Below are 17,441 nucleotides of genomic sequence, written 5' to 3' on the forward strand. Positions count from 1 at the left end.
AATATTATAAGTGTTTTGTGATAACCAAGGAGTCCCCGAGTGGAGGTGACTGCCAGTGACAGGAGAGGGAAGGTTACTACTTCCCTGCACCTGGCATGGAGCTGCTGGGCAAACAAACAGAAGGAGAGCTCCAGAGAAATCATTTATATTATCAATCTTTCTTGAATTCTGATTTCCGCCTTATCTGAGGGGACGTATGTATGTACCTAACTTTTACTGAGGGGACGTATGTATGTACCTAACTTTTACTGAGGGGACGTATGTATGTACCTAACTTTTACTGAGGGGACGTATGTATGTACCTAACTTTTACTGAGGGGACGTATGTATGTACCTAACTTTTACTGAGGGGACGTATGTATGTACCTAACTTTTACTGAGGGGACGTATGTATGTACCTAACTTTTACTGAGGGGACCTATGTATGTACCTAACTTTTGCTGAGGGGACCTATGTATGTACCTAACTTTTAACCCGGTAGCAGCGGGGATCATGTTTGTTAACGGTCCCTCCAAGCAAGAAAAATGAGAAAAAATAACCCCTCACACAAACCATTTCATAATATATATCAAAGCATTTGTGATCAGATTATGTATCATCTATTTTGGGAGGGTTTATATCATGGCACAAATTTGGCCCGTCGCTGCTACCGGGGTAATGGTCATCATAATCCAGTGACCTTAATATTCAAAAGGAACATCTTGCAGGAAATTTGGTCTCAATGGTGATGAAATGATCCACCCTCAGAATGCATGTTAAAGTAAATCCTTCAACAGAATAATATCACTATGAATATGATGAAAGAAAAACAAATCCGAACAAATTCTTTAGAAAAGTTACTCATGGCATTAACGTAGGTGTAGCAATCTCAAAGAATCTTTTTTATTGAAACGTAATGAAAATGATCACAAGAAAACACCAATTCAATATTCTTTCCATGATAGAGAAGGTAAAGATGATGATGATGATGATAAAACGACTCAGAACTGAACCCTCAAAGGAGGCAACACAAGATGGTGGTGATGGTAAACAATGACATGAGACTGACGTACTTAAAAAAATCATAAAAAAAGAAATATAAACGAACAAAACTTGCAGAATTGTCTTGCTGTGACCCCCTCCCCTCCCTGAACCTTTTACTTTTCTCCCTCAGCCACTGCCTCGGGAACACTTGCCTCCCCTGGCGCCGGCATGCCTGCGGAAAACTCAAGTGGCTGGCACTCCAACGTGTGCAGGTTCACCAGGACACAAGTGCCGGTGGTGTTGAACCTCGGCACACTCACCAGCTTCACCCTCTGCCCTGAGACTGCCAAGGCAAAACAAGAGAAAAAAATTATAAATCAAATCAACAGCACAATTTGGAGGGTTATTCACTGTACTATATATATACAATAATTCCTGGTAATAAAAATCAACAAGAGATCTCTTCCTTTCACAAACAAACACTATGTCACAAACACATTGAGGAAAGGAAGATGCTTGAAAGACATAAAGAAATATAGAGGTTTGGAACAGACTAAGTGAGGATGTAGTATCGGCAAGGAGTGTGCAAAGCTTTAAGGAAAAGTTGGACAAATACAGATACGGAGACAGGACCACATGAGCGTAAGCCCAGGTCCTGTAAAACTACAACTAGGTAAATATATCTGAAGAAAGGTTATGGTGAAATGAAATGAAAATAAGATCAATGAGTATACAAAAATATAACAATCTCCACCTCACCCTTCAGTTAAAAGCAGCTTGAGATGGCTTAGACATTTAATAAGAATGAATGAAGATGCTTTGTGAAGAGTGTATGAGAGCAAGGATGAAGGAAATGGTATCAGAGGAGAACCACAAGCAGAATGAACCAACAGAGTGGATGAGCATTGGAGAAAGAGTTGACAAGCGAGGGACTGAATGTGCAGACTGGGAATAGGAACAGACTGGGTCATTTTATAAGACATTCGCTGCCCAATAACACATATTTGACAAGGCTTTCGTAGGTTGTGGGCATTTCCAAGAGTAGTTTTATGGCCCTGGTGGTAGTCTGACCCTTCTTCTGTACCCTGAACCTAAAAGAACACTCGTTAAGAACCCGACTGGTCTCCATTTTGGCATTTGGAAATAGCTGATGTGAGAAGCGAAAGTGTCTTATAATACCAACCAGTGTCAGAGATAAGGATTAGGAATAAGTCCCTCTCACCTTCCACCATCCTGGAGCTGAAGGCGTCTTGGTTACCAGCAAAAAGGACGTCTGGACACTGTGTTATGATGAAGGGCTCCTCCTTGTAGTATGGGTATGTGGCTGCAGGAAAAACTTTTGTTACACTCGGTAGTGAGAGCTTTGAGGAATTCAGTGACTACAAAAAAAACTTAACATGGATGAAGGAAAATAAAATAAATAAATAAATAAATGGAGGCCCTATTGTATCTTCATCATAATTATTATCATACCCACTTAAGGAAAAAAATTATCTCAACAAAAAAGAATAAAAAGTGATAACAATGCCCCTCTGACAGGCCAGTGGTGTACCTGAGGAAGAAGAGGACCCAACATCGAGGTTCCTTGGCTCAGTGGCCACAAGCAGCTATGGCCTAAGCCCCAAACTTTACCTTCATTACCCATTAGACCACTGTATTCTTAAATCCCATGTTGCTAAATAAGTCTTGGAATTAAATCATATAATTATATAATGAAGGGCTCATATTTCAGGCATAATACACACAGCATTCATGACCTGTTTTGTAGGTGTGCCTGGTTGTGTGTGTGGACATACATGAATCTGTGTGTGAACAAAACTGATAAGGTTTGTGACTCACAGAGAGTGTCTGGGGCAGTGGGTGTGAGGTGTCCCCACTCACACAGCTTATGCATTGCCTCCAGAGGGTCCTCAATGGCCGAGCACCTCATGATGTTCTCCACATTCTGCCCTGAGGTTCCCAGCAACACTCTGCCACCAACCTCACATTCGTAAGGGTTTGTCACTCCGTGCATCGTGGAGTAACACCGGGCCTAGCAGGCAAAAGAAGAATAGGATTGGAGCGAGGGTGGAGAGGGAACATGGGATAAAGGGTGAATTGAAAAAGTTGATATAAAACTTTCTGATGTATGATATGGGCAGAACATGATGAGACTAGCTCAAACTGATGTCAAAAAATTGTCAAGAACTCCAAAGCCCTATACAGATAAAATGAAACAGTCTAAAGCAGAAGTGGTTCAAGCAAGAATTCATGAGTTTAAATAAATATGAATATAGAGACAGGATAATTATAAGCATGACTCAGATCCAGTAAACACCTAGGTAAATACACAAGCTTGTCCATATGCACTTGCTCGCACACACAAAAGTATTGCAAAACAATGTCAAAAGTATTTCAACATGCTGCAAGATTTTTTAAACATGCCCAACATCATCTAATGGACCTCAACAAAGGACAATGATGAAAAAAGAAACTGAGATTGTGAATAAAAAGATCAACATAAATAGGCCCCAGACCAGGCCCTCACCTTGGGCAGCACACAGGGGTGGAGGGGCTGCTGGGGCAATAGGTGGTTGGTTGGGTCATGCTCCCCAGGCATCAGATCAACCGGACAGGAACTCTGCAACACACACATATACTGATAAAGCATTGCTACATATTTTCTTGCCTTATTTGAGCTTATGCATATCACAAAGAAGAAATGTATAAACAGTCATCCTCAACATTCACATGGTTATGGAATACAGATAACCATAAATTTTTAAGTTCTATTTTGTTAAAGGTCTTCATTGCTATTTAGAATTCAACTTTTCATATTTATCTGGCAGACTTAAAACATGTCTGCCATTTTGGAGAGTGCTTGTTACTCCCATACTACATTCATCTGCCATTCTATAATCCAAAATAGCACTAGACTAAATCCAGTGAAAACTCCTGAACATTGTAGGGGGAAGCTTGGCGGGGCTTCAGTGTAAGGTGGGGCTGAGGCTTAACCTGGTAGCAGCGACGGGCCAAATTTGTGCCATGATATAAACCCCCAAAAAATAGATGATACATAAACTGATCACAAATGCTTTGATATATATTATGAAATGGTCATGTGAGTGATGATTTTTTCTCATTTTTCTCACTTAGAGGAACCATTAAGAAACATGATCTCCGCTGCTACCAGGTTAACCAAGAGTAAGGAAGAATATTTTTTTTTAGACTAATTGGGGAAGTGAAACAAAATGAGGATATTAGGAGGAACTTGGGTCCTCTGAATCCCTCTTTTGGTACTGTAACTGCCTAGATGTACCATATTTTAATTTGACGACTTGTCTACAGACATATGCAAAGGGAGTATAGGCACAAAAAGAATTCATGAATGAAAATGAGACAGTCTTTTGCAACAGTGCTGATCCTCCCCATCTTAGCATGCAGCAATATGCACAAATGCTCACAGCAATCTGGGTGAGGATGTCGTCCAGGTCACGCACCACCTTCACCAACTCCGACTCCCCCTTCGCCCCCTCCGTGCAGTGGATCGAGTTGCCTGAAAACAAGAAGTCACACAGTCAGTCACATATAAGTTCTCAAGTTTTCTGTTAGTAATTACTTATCTATTTCTTTTTCTTCCACTGTGGATTTATGCATCTACAGATCAGCAATCATGAATAAATTAGGTGAAATCCAGTGTATGAAAGTTGTCCTTCCATGTGCATTAGTGCAGGTAGCGCTTTCCAGGACCGGTGTTTCACTCATTAGTTTGACAGAAAGTACACTGACAGGTATACGAGTCCTCTTAGTAATTTTGTGCACTAGCAGTGTTGTTTCAGGGACAAAATATAAGTAAAATAAATAACACTGACAATGAGAAAGTAGAAGTGAGGGTGGGAAAAGTGAAAGCTTAACTGTGACATGTAACTTTGCCTGCATTAGGAAGCTACAGTCTGGGAGACTAATGACATAGGTCTGTGCTGAGTATAGTGACTTTTTTATTAACATCAAGTTAAAACCTGACCTGCTATGATGACCCGACAAATGGAGGAGACTTCTGTTTGTTCCTGTGGACACCCCAGATGACCCGTGATATAGTCCACCATGAGCTCCATGGGAAGAAGGTTATCTGTGGCTTTGCTCAGCTCCAGCCCTGACACCAGAAGAACATACCTGAGGGAGAGACAGTATGTTGTAGCCAGCCACACTTGGCAAGCATAATGGCAGACAGTTTACCTCACCCTCTACCACTCTCAAAACAGGAAAGAAAACACTTAACAGCACACAAGTTAAATATGGTAAAATCCCACTGATATGAATAACACTGCTCTAAGAATCCCAATAATCCAAATTCTTGATGGCAGGATATTAGAATTAGAAAAACTCAAGAGCCTAAAATCTTGAGAGGCAAAAAACTACATCATAAAAAATGGATACACTTGTCTAAAAAGTAGAAAAAAGCAAATATCCTCAGCTGGACAACCTGACAAAATTAAGATGTTTATAACAGGCACATACAAAACTACAGGTGTCCCAGAGTTGATTTGCTTGAAGGGAAGATCATTACCTGTCCTGGTTAGGTACTTCCCGAGGCCCTGGCTCAGGCAGGCCAGCAAAACACATGTCCTCCACATCAAATTTCCCGCCTTCACATGCCTTCCCCAGCACGGCAACCACCAGGCCTGCAGGGACACCAGTAGCATCAACAACAGAACCTCATCTACTATACATGTCACAATATGGTGCATGATATACCACAAGAAGTAAAAAGTACAAATAGTTTCCTCCTTACCCGTCACCAGCTTGGAAATGCCGATGTTTCCAATGAGCTGTATTCTTTGCACCTCATCTTCAAGAACAATCTCGTCACTTTCACTCACATAATTTTTCACAACTGGTTGGGGCATCAGCTGGTGCTGCAAATGTTTAAATGTCATTAAAAATAGTATAAGCTTATCAATTTAATTCTTGACTTCTAACTAAAAGAAAAAGATGTGAATAGCTACACAATAAGTCATATATGAAGCAGATCTTCATTGGAACCATGCTGCTAAGATAAACTACACATACTGCCAAAGTTGAGATATATTATATTCATGAAACACTGAACAACCTACACAGACCTATGGCCACCTGATGACAAGAAACACCACAAATGGTTGAAGAAAACTGTTAACTCATTATCTTAAAGTAAGATGAAGAACTCGTGTGCTAAACATTTTTCTTTTTTTTAAGTTTTCGCCTATGACACCGGTAGGCTTGCTTGGAGGGGCCTGATGGTATGGCCCTGCCCGTTGTAGCACAGGCAAGTATTTATAGTGGCGCCATCTTGCATTGGCCCATGCTGCCCCCAGAACTCATCTTTGATCCTAGAATCTAGAGTCCGGGTTGATAGGTGGTCTTCTGGACACAATGTGGTAGTCTTAGGCCACTCGGCAGTGCCTGAAAAATCCCAGCTTGTGGCACCGGGCGGGGCGCGAACCCGCATCGTCCTGGACGTGGTGCCGTCACACTATCCACTCAGCCACCGCCTCCCCATCATGAGTAAATTACATCAAAAGTTTAACATACAGTTATAGCATTTCAAAAATATCCCTTGTTCTACTTTCCCAAGTACAGAGAAATGAAAGCAAGGTTCTGGGTGTGCTTCAAACAACATTTCTTTCACCAACACCCTACTGTTGATCTGGAACACTTGTTTGACACTGTGGGTCAAGCAACACATACAATGGCATCACTATATAAAAATCTGCCTCCACTGGCACAGAGCAGAACCACTGAAAGTGTCCTTCAAGAGAGCATAAAAGTACTACAGGCCCGTACATAATTGAAAAGGCATGACTAACCTCTTCAGAGATCTCCTTGAGAATGGACGGCTTCAGCTCCTGCTTCTTGTATATTGTGCCGATGATGACACACCTCACGCCCTCACCATCCCTAGCAAGGTCGTGGAGATGCTTTATTCCCGCTTCACTGCCTGGAACAATGACCTTCACTACAACACGTAAAATCTAGGATGTAACAGAGCTTGGAAATAAGTGTTGCACGTGGAAAGAACAGGAGCAGTAGGAATAGCAATTAAACTGAACAAAACTAAAAGACATCAACACCAATCAACAATGCCAATCAACAATCAAGAATCAAGAATAAGACATAAGTGGGAGCCATTACAAAGGCAATCCCACACCTACTACTGGACTGGACTGGACTGGACTGGACTATTTTATCCTAACCTAACCATGCACATTCTATACTAAACTTAACCACTGAATATTACCATGGTTACTAGGGTCAGCAAGGGAGCTCTGGTGGCCCTTATCAGCAAGATCACATTATTACAACATATAATTAATAGGGATATCAGTGTTGTCAGTGATGGGTAATCTTATCAGTGGCGACCGAGATTGAACAGAAAAATGCAGCACCCACCCACACTTTCCCTTGCCCTTATCATCCTATAAAACATTTCTTTCTTTTTTACAGTAAAGGAACCACCTCAAGGGCAAAAAAATAATGAGAAAAAGTCTGCTAAACACTGCCCCTATAAAAAAAATAGTTCAAAAATGACGAAAAGAGAGGTCAATTTTGGGTGGAAAAGAGGTCAATTTCAGCAGACAGACAGGATGATGAAGACGAAGATGCTGGTGATGAGAGGGAGATGAAAGATGACGAGAGGGAAAACAGAGGGCAAGACGAGAGGAGGGATGGAAGGATAAAGAGGAGGAAGAGGAGTGATGATGGAAGGAGGAGGAGGAAGATATCAATGTCATCAATAGGACCCCCCCCCAAAAAAAAAACATTACCCACCCCACTTCTCCCTCGCCCTCGCCTCCACCAGGGGCCTCATCTTCTCCAGCCTGGCCGCGTAGATCATGCAGTACTGGCGGCTCATGTCCTTCCTGCCCCACACGGCGAACTTCTTGGACAGGTTCTTGTAGCCCACGCCGGCCCGCTCCACCTGCTCCACCTCCATCCCCTGCGGCACACTCAGGAGCTCCTCGGGGTTGTGGTCACTCCCCTGATCCCCCTTCAGGTTCATGGCGAGGCTGGGACTGGGTGGGATTTCCTCTTTGTTCCTCTTTTTCCTCCTCTCTGGGCCTCTTGTGGGAATGGCTTCGCGGGCTTTTGGTTGCAGCCTCTTGTGTTTGCTCTCCGCTGTACGGGGTCACAAATTCGTCCTTCCTCCATTTGTGAATAAATAAATGCTGGAATAGTGCAAGGAGAGGCAAGGGAACTAAGTGATTCAAGCAAAAGACTGGGGAAGGTTAAGTATTACAGCATCACTGAAAAGCAAAGTGTGTGAATGAAAAGAAGAGAAGAGGGGGAGGACCTAATTATGCTGGAATAAGTGCAAGGAAAGGCAATGGAACTAAGTGATTCAAGCAACAGACTGGGGAAGGTTAAGTAATATAACACCACTGAAGAGCAAAGTGTGTGAATGAACAGAGGAGAAGAGGGGGAGGACCTAATTATGCTGGAATAAGTGCAAGGAAAGGCAATGGAACTAAGTGATTCAAGCAACAAACTTAGAAAGGCTAAGTAATACAACATCAATGAAAAGGAAAGTGTGTGAATGAACAGAAGAGAAAAGGGGGAGGACCTAATCATGCTGGAAGAAGTGCAAGGAAAGGCAATGGAAATAAGTGATTCAAACAACAAGCTGAGGAAGGTTAAGTAATACAACACCACTGAAAAGCAAAGTGTGTGAATGAATATAAGAGAGGAGGAGGACCTAAGAAGCGATACAAAGCGTTACAGGTCAAAAGAAGAACTACAGTAGGATACATGATTTTGCGAAATATGTCAAACTTTACAACAAATTCTTCAAATATGCCATCACTTTAACGTGCACTGTGTATAAATGACCGTACACCAATTTGTCTCCCTTTTCCTCTTTTGCTTTCACCGATAATATGGTTTACTGTAGCGCCAAGGCAGACATGGAAGACAGGGGCGAGGCGAGCACTTGTAGCCACGATGGAGCAGAAAAGAACGATGATCCAGCAGCCAGGAGTGACAAGTCTAACAATGACCCACGCCTCCCACACCTGCAGACCGTCAAGGTGAGCTGCAGTGTCCATAAAGTAACAGCAAGGGTAATTACTTGGACAATAAACACAAACTAGGCTACCAAAAAGAAAAAGAGAATGAAGAACGAAAAACTGACTATCAATTCCTCGTTTTCTCTTTTATTCAATCATTCATACATACATTCATTCATTTACAATCCTCACATGTATTTTTGGAGTACAGTATCTATGGCTTCCTTCTTGAAAATGACCCACAAACAACACATAAGGTGAAACGAGGTCAATCTTTTTTTCCATAGATCGACAATTGGTGCGGACGGCGGTGGCTGACGATGAGCATTCTGGAGGCTGCTGGTGGTGGTGCTGGTGGAGGTGCTGGTGGTGGTGTGGGCGTGGTGTTCATTCCCAGCCTCGGCGGTACAATGAGGAGCCTGCCCGCCCTCTCCCTGCAGGCCATGTGTGGTAGGCTGGGCGTCCCTTTTCTTAGGTACGAAGCAGGTTGCATTTTTTTCCCCTCGTATTTGGTTGTACTGTATTTATTTTCTTTTTTAGTTTTTTTTCTTTTGTCATGTTTATTTCCCTTGGTTTTTTTTTTCCTCATCCACTTTTCTTAACTTTCTTCCATTTCTTTTGTCACTTTTTTGCTTTCCTTAACTTTTAGCTTCGTACGTTATCACTCCATTATTTTTTTCTTTGTTTATATGTTTATTTTCTCTTTTCTTTCGTCTTTCCTTCAGTCCTTTTTGCTTCTGTCTTTCTTTTCTTTTTATTCAGCGCACTTGGCTACTTCAGCATAATATTTGGCTACGAATCACCCTCCTCGATCTTAAGTAACCCAAATGAACATAATTACGAATGCTATCAAAAGGAAGGTGATAACGCAGTGAGAGAGATAACACACGCATCTCGTGAATACTATCATAGGGAAAGTGATAACAGCGTGAGAAAGGTAACGCGCACATAGACACACATTATAGAAAGTCACAGTTACAATTTTAAAGGAAGATATGATAAAATAGTATTAAAAAGGCGGGACACTACGAGCTCGACTCAGTCCTGTATAAAGACCAAAATAAAAAGTAAGAATAATTAAATAAGAATGCACACACACACACACACACACACACACACACACACACACACACACACACACACACACACACACACACACACACACACACACCTTTCCCTTCCCCCTCTTCCCCCTCCCCCACCTCACCCCTACACACACACACACACACACACACACACACACACACACACACACACACGCATACACACACCTATCCCTTCCCACCAGGTATGACGCCACTCACCTGGGGGCCTCGGTGCTGGAGACCACCTCTTTGCCCGGCCAGGTGCTTACCCTGTGGCAAGACGACGCGGCTAACATGGTGCTCAGTCAAGCCCCCGGGAACAGGCTAGTGCTAGTGGGCTTCTCCCTGGGCGCTACAGTAAGTGTCTAGGATGGGAGGGACATGTAAGCTTTGAAAATTGTGGGGGTCAGTAGTGGAGTTTGTATTCCTTCTGTTTTTTTTTTTTGTCATGTTTTTTGTTCATTTTTCTGTTAGTTTGTATCAGGATCATCACAACCCTCAATAGATCAATAGTTTATCCTTACACACAGATCGCTCTCACTCTCGCGCGGGAACTCCCCAAACACATCGCGGGTCTCCTCCTTATCTCGCCTCTCGTTAACCTGAGGAAGGTGCTGCCGCGCGCCACCCGCCTGGCCTCCCTCTACTTCCTCTCCTCCACGCTGAGGACCCGCGTCACCTTCAGGGAGCTCCGGGCCTTCCAGAGGGACCTTCAGGCACACGCGTTTCCGTGTCGCAAGGGCGCGGTGAGGGTGGAGTGCCCTGTCAGGATAGTGCAGGGTATGAAGGTGGGTTTCGTGCATTGTGTCGGCATTAATTTGCAGTTTTGGATTTGTTATTGTGTTGGACCGAGCTTTTATGGTTTATTGGGAGGTGCATGGTGCTTCCAGTATGATCAAAGAATGAACTAACTGACTGACTGACTGACTGACTGACTGACTTGACTATCTGACCAATTAGCCATCTTACTATCTAAGGATTTGGTGGTTATGTCTAGGACGTACAATAATTATAGAAGGCAAGATATAGAACACACTGGAACCATTACTGCTGAAGTGAGCCAAAATAACCTATTGATTTATTCCCATTGTTATTTTCCCACACTCGCGAACAACAAAACAAGACACATATAATAAATGCACTTACTAACAAGACAGGACACGTAATATTCCACTTTCCACATTCCCATTCCAACTTTCCCTCCCGAAATAACAGAGAACTAGATTTTTGTTTACAGAAGAGGAAGCAGCTCAAGGGCAAAACATAAAAAAGTCCGCCATGCACAATGATTTTAACCCGTCTGCTGCGATTGGTACGGATTTTGCCTTCACTGGTAGCCTGGTAACATATAATCCCATGTCTTTCTCTGCCTCTATGGTGGAAAGTGGAGTGTTTCCCATGTGGTATTGGTGTGCTGGATATCCCCTCCCAATGTGCATGACTTTACATTTTTCTTCATTGAATTGTAGCAACCACTTTTTGTTCCATGCCTGTAGCTTGGTGAGGTCTTCTGGTAGGAAATACGCAGTTAAGGGGTTAATAACAAGACAGGACATGTGATATTCCAGCTCCCATGTCCCCATTTTCAGGACACGTTCCCGTACTGCAACGCGGTGAGGCTGAGTACCATGCTGGGCCAGGAGAACGTGATCCTCGACCTGGTGAAGGAGGAGGACCACTACATGCAGAGGAACGAGGGGCTCAGGGCCACCTCCGCCGCCCTCACCAACCTCCTGGACCACGTGTAGGCTGTATGTGGTTGGGGTGGTGGTGGGGTAGGGTGGAAGAGAAGAAGGGGAGAAGACATGTGGGGGAAGGATAAGGTTGGGGAAGGGAGGGGGAGAATATGCTTGTTGTTGTGGTGTGTGTGTGTGTGTGTGTGTGTGTGTGTGTGTGTGTGTGTGTGTGTGTGTGTGTGTGTGTGTAAACTAGAATATATATAAGGATCCATGAGAACCGTTTTTGTTTTATTAGTTTATTTAATTATCTATTTTTATTTATTTATTTATTTTTCTACATTTATTTATTTATTTTTGCTTTTTCATCATATTTTCTTCATTGAGTTCCCTCCTTCACTGTACAGAAAGTAACATATAAAAAGGAATGTTTGTATTGTGATTTTTATGTGGTCGAACAATGCTTTATTGTGTATTCAAGATAAAGTGGATATATACTTTCAGTGTTACACGGAATAAAATCAGTTAATTAAAAAATATACATAACTTTCCTTGTTTCAGCTTTCACGTCTCAAAGAAAAACTCGAATGTAGTTTTAACGTTACCAAAATAAACAACCATTAAACTGAATAGAAGAAAAATCCCTTAACTCCCTCTTCCTCTTCATCCCTTTTTTCTTCTTTTTCTTCACTCTTCTCGTTCCCTTCTCCTCCTCTATCCTCCAGAGCGAGTTTGTTACCCGGTCAAGAAAGAAAGGAAACTGGACAATGGCGCTCTTACATATAAATAACAAGGAGAGAGAGAGAGAGAGAGAGAGAGAGAGAGAGAGAGAGAGAGAGAGAGAGAGAGAGAGAGAGAGAGAGAGAGAGAGAGAGAGAGAGAGAGAGAGAGAGAGAGCACCCTCCCCTCCCCCCCTTAAAAATATATCCTCACAAGCCAGTCTTAGATATCACTTCAGAGTCTTTACCTTCTTCCTTCCTTCCTTCCTTCCTTCCTTCCTTCCTTCCTTTCCTCCCCGTTCCTTCCTTCCTTCCCTTCCCGTCCTATTCCTTCCCTTCCTCTTCCTTCCCTTCCTCTTCCTTCCCTTCCTCTTCTTCCTCTTCCTCTTCCTTCCCTTCCTCTTCCTTCCTTCCATCTCTTCTCTTCCTTCCTTCTCTTCCCTCCTCTTCCTTTCTCTTCCATTCCATTCCATTCTCTTGTCTTCTCTTCCCTCCCCTTCCCTTCTCTTCCCTTCCCTTCCCTTCCCTTCTCTTCCATTCCATTCCATTCCCTTCTCTTCCCTTCCCTTCCCTTCCCTTCCCTTCCATTCCTTTCCCTTTGCTGAGAAAGAAAGAGAGAGAAGAAGAGGGGGAGAGTTTCAGAAAAGGGAGGGTAAGGGAGGGAAAGGAAACTAAGGGGAAGGAAAAGATAGGGAAGGAAGGAGGAGGAGGAGGAGCTATTAATACTGGAGGAGAGAGGGGAGTATGGAAAGAAGAAGACAAGGAAAAAAACGAAAAAAAGGAAAGAAAAGGAAAAAAAAAACTACGAGAAGGAGAAAGAAGAGTCGGAGAGGAAGGGAAGGAAGATGAAGAAGAACGATTAACACATGGAGGAGGAAGACGAGAATGAGGAGGAGGAGGAGGAGGAGGAGAGAGTTCTTGCTAAGTCTGATGGCGAGTCGGGAAAAGCAGACAACTCAGGGCGGGACAGTTGGCGCCACACAGACTCCGCGGAGGCACCCTGATGCTGGAAGGAGGGAGGGAGAGAAGGAGGGAGGGAGGGAGGTAGAAAGGGAGGGAAAAAGGGGAATGCGAGGGACTGAGAGGAGGGAAACAGAGATGGATAAGGGGAAAAAGCGAGGATGAGAGGGATAATTAGACCAAGAAGTAAAGGAAGAAGAGGAGGAGGAAAAAAAGGTGAATTGGAGGCGATCGAGAGATAGTGAGGAAGAGAGTGAGGGAGATAAATAGAGGGAAGGGAGGGAAGGATAGACCAAAGAGGGAAGGGAGAGAGAGATAGAGGGAGAGAAGGAGAGATACGAGGGTGGAACAGAGGCAAAGGGAAAGGGAGGAAGAGAATGGGAGGAGGAAAGGAGAGATGGAGAGAGGGAAGGGAACAAAATTGGAGGGCTAGACGAAGCACACACACACACACACACACACACACACACACACACGTGCCAGTAATTGTGAACTGTGGCGGGAGAATCACCAAGAGTTTTCGGTCACGTGCTTGACGAATGTGAGTTCTGCTTTACGTTGCACAAGGAAAATAACACAAACAAAACTTCATGCGAGAGGAACATTGCTACGAGTAACTGTATAGACGATTTAGAGTACCCAAGGCGAGGGAAATACGTATAAATGGGGAAACAAGTGCAGGAAAGAAAATAAATGTAAATGGATGAGGCAGAAAGAGAGGAAAGAGAGAAAGCAAAAGACGTTAGAATGAATCCATGTTAAGTGCATCTTGGGATAAACAAACACACGTATAAGAGGAAATTATAGGAAAAGCGTAAGAGGAAGAGAAAGGAAGGGAGGAAGGGAATTGGACATAGATAAATAGAGAGGAAATGGACGCTGCAGACCACAAGCAAAGAAAAAAGAAAAAGAAAAGGTAATCTGTGTTATAACCTGAAGCAAAGGAAAGAGAAGAAAGAATGGGATGAAAAGAAAACAAACAATTATACATTCGAGTAGGAGTGAAAAAAAAAAGAGAAATAACGATGATAGTAAACATTTTTCACTAGACAAAACAGGTAAAAAAAAATAATAACTTAAAACTGAAATAACAGCAGAAATTACACACAAGCAAGAAAAAGAAAGAAAACAAGACAAAAAAGTGACAAAACAAACTTAAACGGCGGAATAAAACAAAAAAAAACAATAAAAATACTAAAAAAACGAGAGAGAGAGAGAGAGAGAGAGAGAGAGAGAGAGAGAGAGAGAGAGAGAGAGAGAGAGAGAGAGAGAGAGAGAGAGAGAGAGAGAGAGAGAGAGAGAGAGAGAGAGAGAGATAAGGAGGAGGTAAACCAAATCTTCCTCCCAACATACGGCGCCTCAGTCGTTTGGGAAGTTACTGGTTTTCTTCCTCGACTTGGTGTGAAAATTTACGTCCAGGAGGAGGAGGAGGAGGAAGAGAAGGGGGAGGAAGGTGAAGAGAACAAGAAGGGAAAAACGAAGAAAAAAACGAAGGGAAAAGAGAAAGAAGAGAAGAAAATAGTTATAAGAATGTGAAATAAACAGTTAGAATAATAAGAAAAAGGAAGGAAGGTTCGAAAAAGGTGGAAAGACTTAACAGAAAACCAAAAAAAAATGAGGAAAGAAAAGAAAAAAAAGAAGGAAGAGGCGGAAGAAGAGGAGGAAGAAAAAGAGGCGGAGGAGGAGGAGAAAGGAACGAAAAATAAAAAAACGAAGAAATAAAGTAAAAAAAACAGAAATATGTAAAAAAAAAAAGAATAAGAAGAATAAGACGTAGGAAGATTAGAAACTGGTGGAAAGACTCAGAGGAAAGAAAGAAAGAGAAAGGAAAAGAGACAAAAGGAAGGAGGAGGAGGAGGAGGAGGAGGAGGAGAAGGAGAACAAAAGAGAAGACACCAGATAAGAAATTAACGAAGATGGGAAGAAAGAAACAAAGAAGAAGGAAACAGTATGGAGAAGAAAGGATGTGAGAAGGGAAAGGATAGAGGAAGGAAATAAGGAGAAAGAAGATGGATGGAGTGAGGAAAGGAAAAGAAAACGAAGGAAGAGGCAACATAAAAGTCAAAGAAGAAAGAATAAAAGGAGACAGAAAAAGAAGGAAAAGGGAAATGAAGGAAATAAAACGAAACGAGAGAAACAGGAATACGACGAAGGACGGAAATAAAAAAAAACGAAGGGAAAAGAAAGAAGGAAAACCAGGGAAGAAGAAAGGAATAGCAGATAACAGAGGAAAGGAAAGGAAAATCAGAATGAGGAACAATATAGAGAAAACTGAGAAGAAAAATGGGAAATAAAGAAGAAAAACAAATAAACAATAGGATAAGGAAAATAAAGTTAAGGAAAAAGGGGGAAAAGAGAGAAAAATAACAGATTAAAAGAGAACAAAATAGGAAGAGCAAATCAGTGAAATAACCAGAGAAAAAAAGGGGAAGAGGAGAAAGAAGAGGGGAAGAAGCAACGGAGAGGAAGGAAGGAAGGAAAGGAGGATAAAAAAGGATAAGAGAGAGAGCAAGGGAGCGTCTATAAGCTTAGTGAGGGGGAGAGATGCGATGAAGGGAAGTCGACGGTTTGAGGTGAATGCTCGACTTGCCTTAAAAATATAGAAATGCAAGGAGGTAAAGTGAATCTCGTGTCTCCTAATAAATCTTTCTTTTTTTTATTAAACTTTAAATGATCAAATGTTATCTTTTTTTTCTTTTTTGTTAATTTTTGTGTCATACTTCTTACTTCCGTTTCTGTCTGTCTATCTGTCTGTCTATGTCTGTCAGTCCATCTGTCTGTCTGTCTGTCTGTTGGGTGGTTGGTAGGTCAGGTCTCTCTCTCTCTCTCTTTTTCACGGTCTAACCTTTCCAAACACTACAAAATTTCTTCAACCCCCCCCCCCCAAAAAAAATTCTTGACAATGGTTCGAGATTAGACGCATAAAAATTCTTCCTCTCCCTCGCCAACTTTCATCAGCAAACGCTAAAGATTCATTGGGCGTCGCGTTGGCGGGCGAGGGAGCCGTCGAACTTATAATGAGAGATTTAGTATTGAAATGAAGGAAAATGCGGAGACTGGGAGGGGGGAGGGGGCGGGGAAGGAGGGGGGGGGGACTTGGCGGTGGTTTTGTTGTTGTTGTTGTTGTTGTTGTTGTTGTTGTTGTTGTTGATGATGATGATGATGCGAATGTTCTCTTTCTTCCTCCTCATTCATATTTCTCCTTTTTTTTTCTCTTCATTTCTACTTCTTCTTTTTCTTCTTCTTCTTCTTCGTGATAACTGTGGCACGAAGAATACACACACACACACACACACACACACACACACACACACACACACACACACACACACACACACACATACACACGCAACATATACGTCACTTGTGATATCGAAAAAAAAACATCGAAGAAAATAAAGAATGGAAGTGAGAGAGACAGGCAGGGAGGGAAGGAAGCAGGGAGGGAGGAAGGGAGAGGAAGAGGAGGACGGAGGCAGAAAAGAATTGAAGGAAAAGAATCGAGTGAAGGAGACGGACACAATACAGTCAGCAAAACACGATTGATAAAAAAAGAGCGACAGAACTGCGAGGTGTCCATATCACTGTTCCCTTTCCTCTGTGTGTGTGTGTGTGTGTGTGTGTGTGTGTGTGTGTGTGTGTGTTTCCTCCACCCCTGGGGCGTTGCGAGTCCTGGAGCAAAGGAGGGCGGGGGGTGGGTGCAGGAGGCAAGGTGAGCCAACACAAAGGGGCGGGAGCGGCGGTAGTGGCACCCGCCCGCCGCCCGCAGCCAGTCAGCCTCGCCTCCCAAAGGTTAGTCGACCTACTGGTGCCGCGGAGTTGAGTCGCGCCGCTCTCTCCCTCCCGCGCTCACTGTTCCCGAGGCTCGCCGCGTCCCGTGTGCTGCTGGTGGGTGGGGCCGCCCTGCTGGGGGCCTTGGCACTGCGTGGGGCGTCAGGGCAGGGGTGTGGGCCCGAGAGTGGCTCCTGACGGTGAGGGAAGACTCGGTCCAGCCACACTGACGTCGAGAGCACCAGG

The 17,441-nt window shown here is 43.1% G+C and overlaps 2 protein-coding genes and 1 long non-coding RNA gene across 12 annotated transcripts in view; 2 read left to right on the forward strand and 1 right to left on the reverse strand.

Moving 5' to 3' along the window:
- Positions 1–233: 233 nt before the first annotated feature.
- LOC126994853 (DNA polymerase delta subunit 2-like) lies at positions 234–8,139 on the reverse strand. 10 transcript variants are annotated; one of them, XM_050854170.1, is made up of 11 exons: positions 7,750–8,139; positions 6,789–6,919; positions 5,735–5,858; positions 5,510–5,624; positions 4,967–5,115; positions 4,407–4,498; positions 3,491–3,583; positions 2,803–2,995; positions 2,186–2,287; positions 463–1,306; positions 234–270 (listed from the first exon to the last, which is right to left on the reverse strand). In XM_050854170.1, exons 1-10 carry the CDS (start codon positions 7,979–7,981, stop codon positions 1,137–1,139), a joined length of 1,401 nt encoding a protein of 466 aa, XP_050710127.1. In that variant the 5' UTR covers positions 7,982–8,139; the 3' UTR covers positions 234–270; positions 463–1,136. The 10 variants fall into 10 exon arrangements, with proteins under 10 accessions (XP_050710127.1, XP_050710114.1, XP_050710107.1 ...); XM_050854157.1 differs by having other exon boundaries at positions 266–302; XM_050854150.1 differs by having other exon boundaries at positions 266–334.
- Positions 8,140–8,575: 436 nt separating this feature from the next.
- Positions 8,576–12,354, forward strand: LOC126991568 (palmitoyl-protein thioesterase ABHD10, mitochondrial-like). The gene is made up of 5 exons (XM_050850295.1): positions 8,576–9,005; positions 9,272–9,459; positions 10,273–10,426; positions 10,600–10,857; positions 11,659–12,354. The coding sequence occupies exons 1-5, from the start codon at positions 8,856–8,858 to the stop codon at positions 11,815–11,817; spliced, it is 909 nt and encodes a 302-aa protein (XP_050706252.1). The 5' UTR covers positions 8,576–8,855; the 3' UTR covers positions 11,818–12,354.
- Positions 12,355–17,219: 4,865 nt separating this feature from the next.
- Positions 17,220–17,441, forward strand: part of LOC126994923 (uncharacterized) — a 146,049-nt gene continuing 145,827 nt past the window's right edge. Inside the window, exon 1 of the long non-coding RNA XR_007749741.1 lies at positions 17,220–17,312. This is a non-coding gene — a long non-coding RNA (uncharacterized LOC126994923). The remainder of the gene's footprint in view (positions 17,313–17,441) is intronic.

This window comes from Eriocheir sinensis, chromosome 7, assembly GCF_024679095.1.
Source record: "Eriocheir sinensis breed Jianghai 21 chromosome 7, ASM2467909v1, whole genome shotgun sequence".
In the NCBI taxonomy this organism is placed as follows: domain Eukaryota; kingdom Metazoa; phylum Arthropoda; class Malacostraca; order Decapoda; family Varunidae; genus Eriocheir; species Eriocheir sinensis.